At 36.0% G+C, this 17,951-nt stretch overlaps 2 protein-coding genes across 3 annotated transcripts; one reads left to right on the top strand and one right to left on the bottom strand.

Moving 5' to 3' along the window:
- The first annotated feature begins 877 nt into the window (after nucleotides 1-877).
- On the top strand, nucleotides 878-4,834 carry LOC109796416 (subtilisin-like protease SBT4.15). Its single transcript, XM_020356089.3, has 11 exons — nucleotides 878-1,081; nucleotides 1,210-1,301; nucleotides 1,392-1,489; nucleotides 1,570-1,713; nucleotides 1,802-1,907; nucleotides 2,568-3,078; nucleotides 3,159-3,259; nucleotides 3,347-3,577; nucleotides 3,653-3,761; nucleotides 3,847-4,060; nucleotides 4,150-4,834. Exons 1-11 carry the CDS (start codon nucleotides 974-976, stop codon nucleotides 4,689-4,691), a joined length of 2,256 nt encoding a protein of 751 aa, XP_020211678.2. The 5' UTR covers nucleotides 878-973; the 3' UTR covers nucleotides 4,692-4,834.
- A 480-nt stretch (nucleotides 4,835-5,314) lies between these two features.
- Nucleotides 5,315-10,927, bottom strand: LOC109797089 (Basic-leucine zipper (bZIP) transcription factor family protein). 2 transcript variants are annotated; one of them, XM_083077649.1, is made up of 6 exons: nucleotides 10,524-10,927; nucleotides 9,260-9,442; nucleotides 9,108-9,185; nucleotides 6,891-6,956; nucleotides 6,637-6,702; nucleotides 5,315-6,533 (listed from the first exon to the last, which is right to left on the bottom strand). In XM_083077649.1, exons 1-6 carry the CDS (start codon nucleotides 10,788-10,790, stop codon nucleotides 5,673-5,675), a joined length of 1,521 nt encoding a protein of 506 aa, XP_082933775.1. In that variant the 5' UTR covers nucleotides 10,791-10,927; the 3' UTR covers nucleotides 5,315-5,672. The 2 variants fall into 2 exon arrangements, with proteins under 2 accessions (XP_082933775.1, XP_082933776.1); XM_083077650.1 differs by having other exon boundaries at nucleotides 9,260-9,426.
- Between the last annotated feature and the right edge of the window lie 7,024 nt (nucleotides 10,928-17,951).

The following is a 17,951-nucleotide window of genomic DNA, read 5'->3' as shown; positions in this document are numbered from 1 at the left end:
TAAAATGTGCAGTGTAGATCTCCGTAATGTTACAGTGGTGCAGTTTTTGTCCACCAATATTACATCAACATATGAATGCCAAGACATACTTAACATGTCACCACGTTAATTGAATTTGTTAAAAAAATTAACACTGACATTTTGTAATTAAATTTAAAAACAAAATATTTTATGGAGCCAAATAGTCTCAACGTTTTATTTACTTATTAATATAATTAAAGTTAAAAGTCATTAATTTTATTTAATAAAATTGTACTTTAAATTTAAATAGTCTTTGATAAAATTTTAACTTAAGAAAAAATTAAAATAAAATTAAAATAAAAAAAGTGAAAATAAAAATTATAAGTAATTTAAAATATAACTTCTCACATTTATTTGAAAATACAATTTAATCATCCTTTACTTTAATTAAAAAAGTGGCGATTAACTTGTTTGAATAACTTTTGATAATACGTCAGTTGGATTTTATCATGCATCAAACACAAAATATAATTTAATGATTTTAAAACAGGATTGTTTCCTAATAATTATATTTTAGGTTAACAGAAGAAAAACTATTTAATAACTGATAGAAGAACGTAAATGAAATGTGTTGGGAGTGCAAGCACAGGTTTTCCGTGGAGCGATATGGAATAAAGCCTCGGTTTTGGGCTTTGATTTAGTCTTTGGATTACTCTTGGGCTGAACGAATGACAGAATGACACTGTTACTCTTTCATTTCTAATTAACTGTTACGGTTGAATGAAGTGCAAGTATTTTGGCAATGGTCATCACTTGACTAAGATCCAAAATCCAAGCCACCAAATACTGTCTTTCCCTACCCTTTTCCGTTAAAACGACATTCTTTTCACGTTCCGCATAATCTGCATCCCTTCCACTATAACATGCAACAAAAATTTACCACTTCCTTTGTGCCTCATACTATCCAACATAGATACATATTCTTTTACCAAAACACAATATTTGTTGTAGAATGAATCATACAATAAAAATGTTACACAATTGGCTACTATTACTTCTACTACTCGTCTTCTGTCATTATCATTTACACGTTCAAGGATCAGATCAAAATGAAAGAAAGGTATGCGTGCCCAATTAACATGTTTCAGTTACCCTACTTATTGGGACTATTTTTTCAGATTCATTTATGCTTCTTTAATTACACTTTTCTTAATGGATGTGAATTTTGTGGGAAAAATAATAAAACAGCCATATATTGTATACATGGGAGAACTACCAGTGGCTAGACCCTATGCTGTGGAAAGCCACCACCACAACATGCTAGAGACTGCGATTGGAAAGTAATGATCTCTACTATCAAATCAAAACGCATTTGATTATAATTTTTTTTTTTTTTAATGATTAATGGTTCTGCTTTGTTTTTACTACAGCAAGCAATTAGCCAGAGAGTCCAAAATATATAGTTATGGAAAGAGCTTCAACGGATTCGCTGCACGACTTTTGCCACATGAGGCAGAGATGCTGCGAGGTACTCCTTCATTTTACTATTGTGGAAATTAAAAGAGATATTAAAACACAAATTAAATGTTTCTTTAAATAATTATGCAGAGGAAGACAGTGTGGTGTCTGTGTTTCCAAATACACTCCGCAAATTACACACAACAAGGTCGTGGGATTTTCTAGGAATGCCCCAAAACGTGAAGAGAAACTCGAACGTAGAAAGTCATATCATTGTGGGCGTGTTGGATACAGGTATATTATATATCAAGAAAAGATTTGTCTAGTGATAGTGGTAAAAAAACAAAGAGATTAATTAATTGTTATTCTATTTATTAAACAGGTATTTGGGTTGATTGCCCCAGTTTCAACGATAAGGGGTATGGACCTCCCCCACGAAGATGGAAGGGCAAATGTGTAACGGGAGCAAACTTTACTGGCTGCAACAAGTATTCTTCGTGCATCACTTGTTTTTCTCCAATAACCACATAAATAACCAACAAAAATTGATTCACCATATTTATAAATTATATATCAATTAAACCTATTCTTACACGATTTAATACTTTTTAATTAGATAATTTTATCTGAATTCATCGTTGAATTCTTATCGCAAAATTTTTTGTTAATCTAAAAATATTTCCTACCTTATTTACATATACACTAAAATTAAATTAATGTAAAAGATACTTTTAAAATACATAAAAATAAGAATAATCTAACTGTTTGTATTCTTATTCAATTTTTATAAAACCTGTCCCTAGCATATAACTACAATTTAATGAACAGAAGAATAATAATTACGTTTTATATAAAATTATTGACAATATATTAGCTAGGGTATCTTAACAAAATAATAAATTGATCCGAACAAAATTAATTTATACCTTAGTGACCTTCTTCAAGATAAAAGAGTAAGAGATGTTATCTATATCAAAAGTCCTACATCTAACAATATTTTAACAAGAGTTCTAGTCACTCCAAAGTGGGATGGTGTAAGATAGGAAAAAGAGTTAGATGAAAATGAGATGAAATTAATTATAATTATAAACAATTATATATATTTGTATGCAAGATTGATTTGATTTCGTGGAATGAATGCATGGCAGCAAGGTGATTGGAGCAAAATACTTCAATCTGGAAGATAGCAACCCAGCTTCGGACAACCTTAGTCCGGCGGACGACATGGGTCACGGCACTCACACGGCGTCGACGGCGGCGGGCGCGGCGGTGAAGGACGCGAGTCTCTACGGCATCGGCAAAGGCACGGCGAGGGGCGGGGTCCCATCGGCGCGCATTGCCATGTACAAGGTATGCTGGAGCGTGGGCTGCAGCGACATGGACATGCTCGCCGGATTCGACGAGGCCATCGCCGACGGCGTTAACTTCTTGTCGGTCTCCATCGGTGGCCCCTCACGTGACTTCTTCTCCGACCCGATTGCCATCGGCTCATTCCACGCCATGACCAGAGGGATTCTCACTTCTTGCTCCGCCGGCAACAGTGGCCCTCGCCCCATGTCGGTCGAGAACTCCGCTCCCTGGATTTTGACGGTGGCGGCTTCCGCCCTTGATCGCCAGTTCACCACACTCGTTGCCTTTGGTGATGGAAACAACATAACTGTAAGTAAAGTTGCTTCGTGTGTTGGTGCTTCAAACTTGAAACAATTAAACCGCATTAAAATGATATTAAAATCATGTAGGGACTTTCTATTAATACCTTTTCCCCGGAGAAAAAGATGTATCCATTGACTAGTGGACTCCTTGCGGCGAACAATAGTGGAGACGGCTTTGGCAGTGCTAGGTATTGTTATTCATGAATCATGCATGCATGCTTGATCCTTATGTGATTGTTTGAGAATGGTAATGATTATAGATAGTTACGGTGTAGTGGTTGTGACTATGGGACTCTAAGGAAGGACAGAGTGAAGGGGAGGATAGTGTACTGCGTTGGGGGTACTGGGAGTCAGGACTTGACCATCAAAGAATTAGGAGGAGCAGGGGCCATCATAGGTGTTGAAGACCCAATAGACGCCTCCTACACCACCGTTATTCCAGGGGCCTATGTTGAAGCCGACACTGTCGGCAAAATCATCGATCGCTACATCAATTCCACAAAAAAGTACGTTGTTTCTTTCTCTCTTTTTCCATTCTCCATGCCCACAATGTCAATAACTACTTTTTCCATGGAATTCAGGAATGCTAGAGCGGTTATTCACAAGACAACAACTGCAGAAGTCCCTGCTCCATATCTTGCTTCTTTTTCATCGAGAGGTCCTCAAGTCATCACCCCAAATATCCTCAAGGTTCTCATGACTCTCGTATCTCCCTTTTGTTCTTCTTTTCCATTTGGCTTGCCTTCTAATGTCTACCTAATGCATGTATGTGAAGCCTGATTTGGTTGCCCCTGGAGTGGACATTCTAGCTGCTTATTCCAAACTGGCAACACTGACAGGGTACCATGAAGACAACCGTTACGACGTATTTAACATAATATCAGGAACATCTATGGCATGCCCACATGCTGCTGCAACCGCTGCCTATGTCAAATCCTTCCACCCTGATTGGACTCCTGCTGCAATTAAATCTGCTATCATGACCACTGGTGAGAAATCAGAATCAATCCCACTAAAATTGTTGATGGACAAGAAAATTTTCATTTTCAAATCTAACATTTTGGTCTCTACTATTCAGCCACTCCTCTCAAAATCGGGGACAATTTAACGGAACTGGGATCTGGGTCAGGACAGCTTGACCCTGTGAAAGCATTGCATCCTGGCCTGGTTTACGACATTAGAGTCAACTCCTATATTGCCTTCCTTTGCAAGTCAGGCTTCAACAGCACCAACATTGGTATACTAATAGGCAGCAAAAATTTCAGTTGCTCAAGCATGAAGACACCGCCAGGCTCTGATGGAATCAACTACCCCAGCATGCATATCCAGCTATTCGATTCCAGTTCTAGAATTTCCGCAGTTTTTCATCGGACTGTGACCAACGTAGGATCTAGGAATTCAACTTACAAGGCTAAAGTTACGGCTCCCAAGGGTCTCTCCGTGAAGGTCATCCCAAATACGTTGAAGTTTAGGCAGTTGCACCAAAAATTGTCATTTAAGGTTGTCATGAAGGGACCTCCAATGCCGAAGGATACTCATATATTAACTGCATCACTTGAATGGAATGACTCTAAACACACAGTCAGAAGTCCAATACTTATCTTTAAGCCGTTGTATTGAACCAAAGCCCGTAGTGGGCACATTGCATAAGTTAGGAATTTGAGTTCAGGAGTTTTTGAATTAAAATATATTCGGGAGTTTATTTGGCGATAAAAAAATAATAAAATACAAAATAAAAAAGTTCAGGCGTTTTCTTTCTTCCCCATGTTGTGTACAATTAGTTAGTTATTTTCTTTAGCTTAAAGAAGAAGAATTTGGCCATAAAATCATACTCTCGTAATTAAGTTGTAGGGTCTCAACTCAAGTCATAAAAGCTCATGAGAATTATCATCAACAATTTAATATCTTTTATGGAAAATGATTTGAAAATAGGGAAAAGAAAGGAGAGTACCCATTTTAAGGTAGGGCCTACCACAAATATTTGTGGATGAAAAATATAAGCTAATAAAAAGTCTGTAGATATCCAGGCTCTGAAATGTTACAGCATCCATGTCACATACAAGGTTGTCCGCATGTGCTAAAAGACCTGGTTAACTGCATTTTGAGCTCAAAATTATTAAATATCTTTAAAAATCTCTACTTCCGCTGAAAGATCATCTCAGTTTAAGTACAAACATGGGCCTAAATTTTTCTTCGTGCATCCTTGCAAGACAACAAAATTTCTGAGAATAACTGATCAGAAATTGAAAAGTTAAAGAATCCGGATTATAATAACTACCAATAAAAAATTTGGTCAGCTTCACCGATTAAGAAACCAACTTCCCTTTGCCTCTTTCTCAGCAGGAGGGAAAAAATCCTTGGAAGAAGTAATTTTTTTTTTTTTAAAAGATTGTAAGAAAAAAAAAATTAAACCTTCAACTATGTCACCGCTATACATGATTTGGAGTTCAGTTATTTTCTTCAAAGGTCCTCAATGGATATAGTAAACCTGCATTCCCCTTAATTTCCAATAAATTTTCCATCAAGCCATAAGCAGGTGCAAAAGCCGGTAATGGATGAACTTTTGCTCCCTTTGAACTTCAAATATTGCATATTAAGAAGTCAACAGTGCATCCGGGACTGGCGGTTATGGATGCTTTTCTGCTTTGTTAATTCCTTTCTCCTCTTTCTTGCTTCTGCTGCAGCAACTACATCCGCTAGATTTTTCCCCGGGCAAATGAACTGCTGCTCTTGTTTCTTTTCCAGTGAAGAAGTTGCAATATAAGTTGTCGAAGATACTTTGTTGTCAGGAGCAGAATGTAATTGAAATTCATGTTCTGGTTTGACAGCAGAAGCATGACCATTACATCCAAGTACAGGTCCATGAAACTTTTCTATAAAGTTACATCCTGTTTTCTTCTCACCTCCATCTAAAGAAAATATTGGAGTGGCACAGCCATGGTCATTGACAGGTCTGGGCTCTGCCCAGCCAGAAGCTTCTGTTGTAAGTTTGATAGGTAGAGCTGCTTGATAATCCACATTTGCCAGTGTATTCAAAGATGAACTAGAACTACATTGGTTACCTTGAGAAAGATTATCTTGTTTATCTTTCAGGCTACTGGAAGGCGATGATGATTGTCCATTTCCAAACTGTGGAAGAGGGAATAACCAAGGACATGGAAACACGTAACATGGATTTTGTGTTCGATTATCATTTATAAGGCTATTTTGCTTGCGACATGATTCAGACACGGAAGAACATGGAACATTAGCATTGGATGGAATGGCGATATAATTAAATGGTGCATTTTGTAAATGAACTGGATTGGAAGACTCAAGGATGGAAGGCCAAAATATCTGTGGAACTGGAAAATGGTTATAAAGGAACCATGAACCATTACCAGAGAAAGGTGTTACCTTAGCCACAGATGACTCAGGTTCAACAGGAGCTTTCTCCACTTCAGTATTTATTGACATGGCTATCTGCAAATGGAAGATAATATTGGTTTTCCTCTTTTGATATACATCCTCTACAAACAAGAGTTATACTATTCTTAGAGATTTCTACCACAGCAAAACATCTTACTTGTGCCTTTAAGTGCTTATTTGTAGTCTCCAACGACTGATACTCTTTCAAAGCCAACTCTTTCTCCTTTATACCAGAAATGTCACAAAATGTGGAAGAATGAATAATCAGATAAACATCAAACAGGATAAATAAATTGAGAAATGATAAAATATCTAAAATAGATGTTTCAATCAAATAATTGCAACAAAATAAAAAGGAAGACATTAAAGGTGACTCAATGAGAAGATATCAAACAAGGGATAGTACCATACCCTCTTTAGGTTTTGATTCTCCACCACCAAAGTGGCAGCTTTTCTGTTTAACTCCTCACACAGAGCCTGAAACATTTTAATATATACATAAATAAAAAGAGGAAACTTATCAATATTTCAATGAGAAATTGATCAACTGGAACAAATAGACAGCTCAAAAGAATATTTTTTTAATAATAGTTCATTTCAAGTATCAGGTTTATTTTAAATTTAATCATTCACGTAAGTAATACAGGATTAAAGTCTGCAATGACTTTTACATATACATTCATAATTCAACTACAGATTTGAGAGTCTTTTGGTCCAGCAGAAAATATGTTGTTATATAGAATATTATAGAAATGGAACTCCTAATCTGAAAGTTTTGCTTCAAAGATCTTGCTAGTAAAAAAGATAGATCAGATATCTTCTTAACATAATATGCATTTACTTTGATTAGGACAGAAAAATTTAGAGTACCATCTATAGCTAGAGGAGCTATCAACTATGGCAAACATTAAACTATTTATTTTTTTTGTTAATAAGAGATAACCAAACATCGTATTTGTTTCAAAAATGGATATAGCGATATGAGCATTACTCATACATGGATCACAACAGTGGGAACGAGGGATTGAGGCTTTGGATCATAGTTTGATCATAGTTATCAATCTCTGATAGTGACTTGTAGTGGCAAACTTTGAAAATGGCAAGAAGCTATAGCGGGAAGCGATACGACTGCTATTTAAAATATTATTATAGCACAAACTGAATAATTTATGCTACACATACAAATACTCGAAAAAAAAAAAAAAGAATCCATGATAAATAAGATGTCACAGTTTACACGCAATTACCATCAATCTAGGAGCAATAAGAACATAGCAAAAAAGTCAAAAAAAAATGAAAGATGGCGGTGCAATTAATAGGAAAAGAACATAACTTGTATAAAAAATTAGCAAAATGTGAACTAGAAGTCTAAAGGAACAAGAAAAAACAGAAGACAAGACAAGATAAGATAAAAAATAGTCCTGTAAAGTGTGAAGGAATAGGGGTCAAAACAGAATTAACTTTTTGTGGAATAATTTCCCCAAAATAAAAACTGCAAATAATAATGTTCCATGGGTAAAAATGAGTTTTGAAGCCTATATCATGGTGTCGTCACCATAGCACACGAAAAGCTTCTATTTTGGCCACTATTGTGACCGCTATGGTGGGCTATTCTAACCACTATTTGAATTTCATAGTAGTCCACGGCAACTCCGCTTTGCTATCCTTCCAAAGTGCTATTGAATACTAGTCAACTTTTGTATCTTGACACGTGGATGAGGCATCAACTTATTTGAAGTTAAATTTTTCGTTCCCGCTATGCTATCAACTACATGTTAGCATTTGTATTTTGGAACTTGGAGGTGTCATGTTATTTAAAACTAAGGGCCCGTTTGCATGTATTTTCACTTCTCATTTTCAGTTTCTGTTTTCACATTTTATATAAAACTGCCACCTTGTTTTCAATTTATTACCCTTTTTCAAAGATTCATACAGAAAACACAAAAAAACAATTTCTTTTTGTTTTTTTTTTGTTTCCTATTCAAATCTTTGAAAATAGGAAACAATTTGAAAACAATGTGATAATTTTGTAATTAAAATTTGAAAATAAAAAATGGAAACACAAGTTAATGCACCCTAAATTATTGTTAAAGCTACCAAACTCTTAATACGATAAAATAGACTTGTTATAGTTATGATGAACTATAAAAAAACACACTAAATTAGATGTTTCAAGAAATTTAAGTTCTAACCTTTCTGTCTTGTGAGAAGTGAGAACTTATAAAAGCAATCATAGCTAGTGTCACAACAGGGACTGAGACTATAAAACAAGTTTGAAGGACATTACAAAATGTGCTGTTCTATGATCATGGTACATTCTTATGCAACAACGACAGTGTAGATCATCATCCAACTACTAAGTAGTATAGTGTGAACAAGCAATTTCCGATGAACAACCATATCAGGGAGGGAATGAATAATAAGTAAGTTAATCTAAAGATCCCTAATGATAATTGAAAGGCATAAACAATAAATTTGACAGACATACAAGCCATGTCAAATGAAAAAAATGAAGTCCACTCTTGCATTTCTGCCAAGCACATCAAGCATGTGCTAGGTGTATTCAAGGTTTAGATTTTGGGTGACAAGCAAACTAACAATGGTGAATTGATTTGCCTATGTAAATACCTGCCTACGGCGAATTGTCTGCCTAGCTGACTCTCTATTTGCCAATATCCTGCGTACCCTCCTTGCTTCTTTTTCTTCCTGAACAGAAAGCCCAGTAAATTATAAGTACTATACCCAGTAATTACAGTAGAAAAAGTATCACAGTCTTATACCTCGGTTAAATTTCGCCTTGACTTGCTGCATCTAACCAAAGAGTTACTTGAGTTAGGTAATAAATAAGCATCCTGCTCCACCTTCATGTCTCTCGAGCAGTCATCCTGCTGAATACGTTCTGTTTCTGCAGACGTAGTAGTGGATACTTTTTCATCTAGCTGCTGACCTGCAATAGCTTGGCCCTGCCATAAATTAAACCATTTCTAAATTCCTGCATAAAATGTTACAACTTGGTGATACTCTCTTAATTATTGAACGAACTCTAGTTAATTGACTTATCCAATTTTATACCAAGGAAATTAAAATATTTGACCATGTTAAAGTTTCTATATTTCTCCAGAAAATGCAGGGACATAAATGTTAATCAATAGTATAAAAAGTGAGGAAACCAAAAGAAAGTGAAGAAAATACAGTTACGCACGCATGGATGTACATTAACAAAGCGTCGCACTAGGTATTCCTAATATTACCAGATTAAAAAAAATGGAAATAAATTCAAGCAACAAATATTAGAGGTGTTATTAGTTTGTTTTATCATAGGCACTAGCATTGCCATAAAATTGTTATTGCGGGCATGGACATGAATTTTATCGTAGGAATGTCCACTTAGCAGAGTACCAAAAATAGATGTATATAATGTGACATGGATTAACTCCTCTAAGAATAAAATAAATAATGTAAGTCGTTGATAAGAAATTTGTTAAAAATTCAGTACACATAATTTGTTATGCATGTGCACATAAAATTGATAGTATAAGTATTTTCTTTCTTAGTAAAAAAAAAAAAAAAAAAGTTCACTAGTAGTGACTTTCAGTCCTAAAGCCGATACTAACAAAAGTTACAAAACCAATAAACTTAACCAGTCATGACAAAAGAATGTGGAACTATCTTCCTTTATTTCTAAATATATACGAAAAATGCAATCCAGACGATCGGTGAGTCTTAAATAGATAAACACTGGTCCCTACTGTTAAGTGTTAAGTCCGGTTCAGAACCGCGGAAGAAGCATTATTAATTTGTTTATGGTTCTGATCAATTATGGAACACTTAATATAATTGAAATTGAAATAGTTACATATCACCGATATAAAAATGATATATATAAACATAGAGTTGCGCGTAAGTTGGAGTCGCGCATAAAAACATAGAATACTATAATTCAATAGTAGAAGTACTATTCGGCGTAGTGAAGTGGTCATGCGCGTTGAAATTGGGCTGAAATTATGCGATTAAATTAAAGAAGAATAGTGAGAGAAAACCAACCCCAGGGCCAAGGGGAGAGTGCGAGAGATCCGATTCCGAGTGTTGAGTCGGTGAGTCGCGCGTGACTCGGGGTTGGTTGCACCATTTATCGGCGGAGTGAGTCTCGGGCATTGCCAAGTGCGCCAGAGTCTCGGCCGCTTCAATCTCCTCCGTGTCGAGGAGCCGATCCAAACGGTCGCACGAAGACGAGTAAGAGGAAGACGGAGAAGTAGAATAGGAGGTGGATGCAGAGCGCTTCTCTGATTCCGCATCCATGGTGACGTTCATGCCGCAACCAGAGAAAACAAACAGATACTGAGAGAGAGAGAGAGAGAGAGAGAGAGTGTGTGAATATTATTGAAACGGTGGGAAGAGTGAACCGAACAGAAGAGAGAGGGAGAGGGAGAGGGAGGGTATCATCAAATCACTCACTGGTTAGCAGGAGAAGCAAACAGATTGTAGATGAGTGACACGTGTCATGCCAGCTCACTAGTGGACATCTTTGATAATAAGCAGCGATGTATCTTGGCTTGCCACGTTTCCACAATTTGACCACGTAGGCGATTTGCCGCACTGCAAAAGTCGGCCCCTTTTTAAAATTCCATTCTTACTTTAATTAAGCGTTTCAGCGCCTAATCAAACGCCAATACATACCTCGCCACAACGCCACTTTCACACAAACAATTAAACTCACATTTTCACCCACCAATAAAATTATAATCAATACAGTAATAACTAACATTTAATCTTCTAATTTTATAAAATTTATAATTTTAATTTTATAACTGACCGCCATCTTGGCTTCAGTTTAATTGGGTTGAACAATCCAGATTTGGAACCACAACATCATTCATTCATATCCAAGTTAGTAAGTAATCTTAAGTGGAGGTGGAATACTCATGAAAGTTGATGAATTCAGCAATGTTGTTGGAAAATCGGAAGGAGTAAGGAGTGACCGAATGAGTGGACTAGAATAAGAAAAGAAGAAGAACATGCATATATATCTCATGCTTATGTGTCAATAAATTTTAACATACACATTTTTTAACACATTATTTGAAGGAAAAAAAAATTAATGGTGTTATTGTTTTCGTGAGAAGCACAGACACCATAAAACTCTAATCGTAATCTAAAATTTAAAATATTTAAATAATGTAATATGTCTTTGTCTTAACCCTAATTGTATATATGGAGTGAGGGAGAATATGGAGGGGCTATGATTCTCCCATTATTTTAAAAAACATCAAAATTATTATAAAAATGTTTTTGTGACTCCTAAAATTTATTTTAAAAAATGTAATAATTTATAGATGAAAATTTTTATGTTAGTTTACACTTAAAAAATAATATATATATATATATATATATATATATATAAATGTAATGTATAGAAAAGAGATAAATAAAATATATAAATATTAGTGAATTATTTGTGATGTTATAGACTATAGTCTACATATAATTGTTAAAAAAAAATCTCCTGGCCCCCTTAAGGCTAATTTTTGACTTCATATGTGTTTATCCTACATTCACAAGTCTCATGATTTTTCATAATTTGTACATTAAAATCATGAAATAATTGACATAACATTATGATATTAAATTTATATATTAATAGTGTTGATTCTTGTATTAAATTTTTCACTCGATAAATATTCAACTAACTTGAACATTGTATAATGAGTAGATAATGTGTATTTGAAGAGATGTCAAAAATATACTAATTAGTCAAAGTCTCTAGGGATATTTCTTAGATGATAAACTTGCTCTAACCTTAAGTACGAGTGTGTAAAAGTTGTAGATTATTCTCTTTGTATTTGACTTTTACTTGTTTATTATAAAAAAAAAATATTATAAATAATAGTTTGTGATTGAATAATTATGTGCATCATTTTTTCTTTTTTTATTAGTTAAAAATTATTAAAAATAAGAACTTCATTAAGTAACACATCAAAAAGATTTATGCAAATATTTTTTTAGAAACTCAATTTTTTCAACGGTAATTTAAATTTTGGAATTATGAAAGGAAATTAATTTCTAAATAATAAATTTGAAAAGTTAAATTTCTTATAATTCTAAAATTCAAATTTTGGAAGTGAATATTTTTTATATTTCACAACTTAATTTTTGAAATGATAAATTTAACGATGTGTATGAGAATATTAAATAAAATAAAATTTAAAAGAGAAAGAAAGAAAAGTGTGTTTAACCATAATTTTGGAATATTTCTGTAAGATAAAATTAACAAGGATAAAATTCGTGTATTCTTCTCAAAGAATGTGAGGTGGCACCATAAGTAACAGATTAGCTAAGCCTTAGGATTTCAATTAACGGGAAACTTGGGGAAGTATTTGGGCATTCACAAGAGAATTTTCCGGAGAAACATGTAAGTTTATTATGACTAAAGTAAATGTCATGTTATCAAATTGGAAGGGGTCAAAAATTGTCCTTTGCTAGAATACTTACTTTGGTTAAATTGGTTCTACATGCTCTACCTTCTTATGCAATACAAACAAGTAAATTACCCTTGTTTATTTGTGATGAAATAGATAAGAAGTGTAGAAGCTTCATGTGGGGAGATTCATAAATGAGTTGAAAAATTCATTCTGTAACTTAGAGTAATGGAAACATGTGATTGGAATTTTCATAATCTTAATAATGTGTGTGGAAGAGCATGTTTTAAATTGAATTCATGTTATACTCCCACCGAACGATCTAAGAGGTCTTGATGTGTTATCCTGGAAAGGAACCTCAACAAGTAAATTCTCTATTTCTTCAACATATACATAGCTGAAAACAAGCTCCAACTCATATAATGAGAGGAACCCATTTTTTGTGGAAATTTGGTAATGGCCTAGGCCTGAACGGATCAACACCTTGTTGTGGAAAATTGCCAATTCTAGTTTACTGACTAATGCAGTCAAATATAGTAAACACTTGACTAAAGATCGGTCTTGTTTACATTGTGGACATTGTGTTGAATATCTGGCCTATGTTATGCGATTTTGCCCCCTTATAAGGACTATTTGGTATGTGTTACTCTCTAGACAACAACACTCTTGGTTTTTTGATAAAGTTTTATCGTCATGGCTCCTAACAAATTTAAGTGAACATTCCAGCATAAATAATAGACAATGGAACATCTTATTTGCAGTGGCCTTAGATGTATTTTGGAGATGTAGGAATAAGTTTGTGTTTCAAGATATATAGTGCTTCACAACCTATAGAAATAAAATTCCTCATTATGGCAATTGAACTATCTATTAGGACAAGTTGTTTGTGTATTGAGGACAAGATCAATGCTAATAAAATAGCTATGATGAAATTAAATTGTAATGCCTCAATTAAAGCAATAAAGGCATGTGTAGGAGGTGTTTTTCGTAACCCTTATGTTGTTGTTATTTTTGCTTTTTCTGCAAATATAGGCTACTATTTAGTGCCTCTACCTAAGTTATGGGCAATTCATATTAGTATAACTATTACTTAGAATAAAGGGTTTAGAAACTTTATAGTAGAATCAGATCCTAATGTTGTGGTGACTTTGTTGGAGGAAGGATGTGCTCCCTATCATCCTTGTTTTCGATTGGTACAAAGTATTACTTCTTTCAACTTGGTAGGGGAGAATTAATTTAATCTCATGTGTTGTATGAAACTAATCAAGTAGCTGATAAGATAATTGTTCCGGTATTGGAGATCGCCGCCGAAGAACCCTTAGCGATATCAAGCTAAAAGAACTTGACAGCAGTCTTGACCTAGAACATTTGATGAAAGTAACCTACTTTCTTAGACCTAATCATTGCTATATATAATGGTGTAGCGTTACAGATATGAATCGCACACTCCTCTTTATGATCTCATAAATCACGTCCCATTGTGGACTCGTAACTCCCGATATTTATTACCGTTCCCACGGATTGTGGGATCTTATTGATTGTCTGAGTGAGCCAGTGAATCTTCTCATATTTGGGTCCTTGATAAGTGCTATGATTTCATTAAGTTTATGGCCTAGTTTGAAGCACTTATATCAATTTTCCTTGCTTTAGACTTTGTTTTTAACTCAAAACATATCTAAATTGTTAGGTGATCACATTTTGTTTTTGAATCATGTTTTTAGGTAACTTACAAGTATTTGGTTGTTGTTTTGTAGTTTAGGAGAAAGCTAGGAAAGAAGGAAGGAAGTCAAGCACAAAGTGGTGAATTTGAAGTTGAAGGAATTTTTGGTTAAGTTCCCAGGCTAAGCCCCAGATCCACGCTTAGCCTCAGCATGGCAGAGAATCCCTGAACAGAATTTTGATCCCCACGCTAAGCGTGGAACTGACGCTTAGCGTGGATTGTGCTGACATGTCATTATTCACATAAGACAAAAGCTTTTATGACCTAAAAGTGGGATTTTCGAGGAGAGAAGTAAGGAGGATCATTCTTGGACTTTGTGTGGCGGCTGGAGAGCTCTGGAACCTTCAAGATCAAGCTTCTTCCTTTCTTCATCATTTGTAGAGTTCTATATGTCTATGTGTAGCTAAACTCACCCTTGTTGGGGTTTGATGTAACTAAACCCATTCTCATGTGTAAACTCTAAGCTATCAATCTAAGTTGTTATTCAGTTTTTATTGCTCCTTTTCTGTGCATAATGCTTGTTATGGCTTGATCACCCTTAACTTGAACTTAAGGTTTTTAAGAGATTGAGAAATGATTTTAAACCTTTGACTTGAAATAGAGCAGCTAATGGTGCTTATTGCTAGAGATAGAGTAAATGCCATTGGTCTTTCTTAAGCTCTTGTTTTTAAAGCTGGTTTCTAGGTTAAACTATGCAAGAGATTGATAGTTTAAGCTAGCAACTTAGATGCCAACTTGTAAGAGATTAGGGTTGGTTACTTTTGAGAGTGATTGATAAATTCTGAATAATAACTATTGTGAACTTAGTGATAAGCATGAGAGGAAGGTTTAGTGAAGTCAAACCCCAACAATTTATTAATATTGCATTAGAATCAAGTTTTGCACTCTAAGTGTTTACCAAAATTCCAAAAAGAATTGTTATTGCTTGTTTGCATTATTTACTGCAGCAAATCAAACTCTTATTGCTTTTCGGTAGCTTAGTTAGTATAACAAGTGAAATTGCAAAGTGTTGCGCAAGTCCCTTGGGAGACGATACTCATACTTTCATTGAACTACTTATACGATTTGGTACACTTGCCAAACGAGATAACAGTCCCTATTATGGGCTCGGCATTTTGTCGATGTGCCTCGGGTCGGCCAATGGGAGACCACCACGGTACATAAAAATGTTTCGGTATTGGAGACCGCCGCCGAAGAACCCTTAGCGATATCAAGCTAAAAGAACTTGACAGCAGTCTTGACCTAGAACATTTGATGAGAGTAACCTACTTTCTTAGACCTAATCATTGCTATATATAATGGTGTAGCGTTACAGATATGAATCGCACACTCATCTTTATGATCTCATAAATCACGTCCCATTGTGGACTCGTAACTCCCGGTATTTATTACCGTTCCCACGGATTGTGGGATTTTATTGATTGTCTGAGTGAGCCAGTGAATCTTCCCATATTTGGGTCCCTATTATGGGCTCGGCATTTTGTCGATGTGCCTCGAGTCGGCCAATGGGAGACCACCACGGTACATAGCCCTCCATGCTCAAGCACTAAAGTGCGAAGAGCATGTTGGGTCGGTATTGCGTAGATTCGGTTTGATCGGTTTTTGGGGGACCTCCATGGTGCATTTTGTCGATGTGCCTCGGGTCGGCCAATGGGAGACCACCACGGTACATAGCCCTCCATGCTCAAGCACTAAAGTGCGAAGAGCATGTTGGGTCGGTATTGCGTAGGTTCGGTTTGATCGGTTTTTGGGGGACCTCCATGGTGCATTTTGTCGATGTGCCTCGGGTCGGCCAATGGGAGACCACCACGGTACATAGCCCTCCATGCTCAAGCACTAAAGTGCGAAGAGCATGTTGGGTCAACATTTTGCCGACCTGCTTTGGTCGGTCTGTGGAAGACCTTCATGGTACATAGCCCTCCAAGCTCGAGCATTAAGGTGCAAAGAGCATGTTGGATCAACATTTTGCCGACTTACTTTGGTCGATCTGTGGGAGACCATCATGGTACATAGCTCTCCATGCTCGAGCACTAAGGTGTGAAGAGCATGTCACGTAGGCATTTTCTTGACCTACTTTGGGTCGCAACTTGGGGCGCACCGTTTGACTTGATTTATGTTGATCGTTTAAATTTCGACCTTAAAGTGCTCTTCACACCGAGGTTTGGATCGTCAAAATGCCGACCTTAAAGTGCTCGTTGCACCAAGGTCTTGATCGTCTAAATCGCGACCTTAAAGTGCTCTTCACACTAAGGTCTTGATCGTCTAAATTCCGACCTTAAAGTGCTCTTCACACTAAGGTTTGGGTCTTCTAAATTCTAACCTTAAGGTGCTCTTCACACCAAGGTTTGGATCGTCTAAATGTCGATCTTAAAGTGTTCTTCGCTCCAAGGTTTGGATAGTCAAAATGCCGACCTTAAAGTGCTCGTTGCACCAAGGTCTTGATAGTCTAAATTCCGACCTTAAAATGCTCTTCACACTAAGGTCTTGATCGTCTAAATTCCGACCTTAAAGTGCTCTTCACACCAAGTTTTGGGTAGTCAAAATGCCGATCTTAAAGTGCTCTTTGCACCAAGGTCTTGATCGTCTAAATTCCGACCTTAAAGTGCTCTTCACACTAAGGTCTTGATCGTCTAAATTCTGACCTTAAAGTGCTCTTCACACCAAGGTTTGGGTAGTCAAAATGCCGATCTTAAAGTGCTCTTTGCCCCAAGGTCTTGATCGTCTAAATTCTGATCTTAAAGTGCTCTTCACACTAAGGTCTTGATCGTCTAAATTCCGACCTTAAAGCGCTCTTCACACTAAGGTTTGGGTCTTCTAAATTCTAACCTTAAGGTGCTATTCACACCAAGGTTTGGATCGTCTAAATGCCGATCTTAAAGTGCTCTTCACACCAAGGTCTTGATCGTCTAAATTCCGACCTTAAAGTGCTCTTCACACTAAGGTTTGGGTCTTCTAAATTCTAATCTTAAGATTCTATTCACACCAAGGTTTGGATCGTCTAAATGCCGATCTTAAAGTGGTCGTTGCACCAAGGTCTTGATCGTCTAAATCCCGACCTTAAAGTGCTCTTCACACTAAGGTCTTGATCGTCTAAATTCCGACCTTAAAGTGCTCTTCACACAGGTTTGGATCTTCTAAATTCTAACCTTAAGGTGCTCTTCACACCAAGGTTTGGATCGTCTAAATTCCGATCTTAAAGTGCTCTTCGCTCCAAGGTTTGGATAGTCAAAATGCCGATCTTAAAGTGCTCTTTGCACCAAGGTCTTGATCGTCTAAATTCCGACCTTAAAGTGCTCTTCACACTAAGGTCTTGATCGTCTAAATTCCGACCTTAAA

The sequence above is a fragment of the Cajanus cajan genome, chromosome 6 (assembly GCF_000230855.2).
Source record: "Cajanus cajan strain Asha chromosome 6, NIPB_CcT2T_4, whole genome shotgun sequence".
NCBI lineage: Eukaryota > Viridiplantae > Streptophyta > Magnoliopsida > Fabales > Fabaceae > Cajanus > Cajanus cajan.
The sequence above is the reverse complement of the archived record's forward strand: the minus strand, read 5'-3'. Positions and strand labels throughout refer to the sequence as shown.

What these genes read in the sequence shown, in the direction of transcription:
- LOC109796416 (XM_020356089.3), top strand. Translation starts at nt 974, where the DNA reads ATGAATCATACAATAAAAATGTTACACAATTGGCTACTATTACTTCTA. An exon ending in TACATCAATTCCACAAAAAA is followed by an intron (nt 3,578 to 3,652) that starts GTACGTTGTTTC and finishes CATGGAATTCAG; the next exon opens with GAATGCTAGAGCGGTTATTC. An exon ending in ATCTGCTATCATGACCACTG is followed by an intron (nt 4,061 to 4,149) that starts GTGAGAAATCAG and finishes TCTACTATTCAG; the next exon opens with CCACTCCTCTCAAAATCGGG.
- LOC109797089 (XM_083077649.1), bottom strand. Translation starts at nt 10,790, where the DNA reads ATGAACGTCACCATGGATGCGGAATCAGAGAAGCGCTCTGCATCCACC. An exon ending in CAAGGCGAAATTTAACCGAG is followed by an intron (nt 9,186 to 9,259) that starts GTATAAGACTGT and finishes CTTTCTGTTCAG; the next exon opens with GAAGAAAAAGAAGCAAGGAG. An exon ending in AGAATCAAAACCTAAAGAGG is followed by an intron (nt 6,703 to 6,890) that starts GTATGGTACTAT and finishes TCTGGTATAAAG; the next exon opens with GAGAAAGAGTTGGCTTTGAA.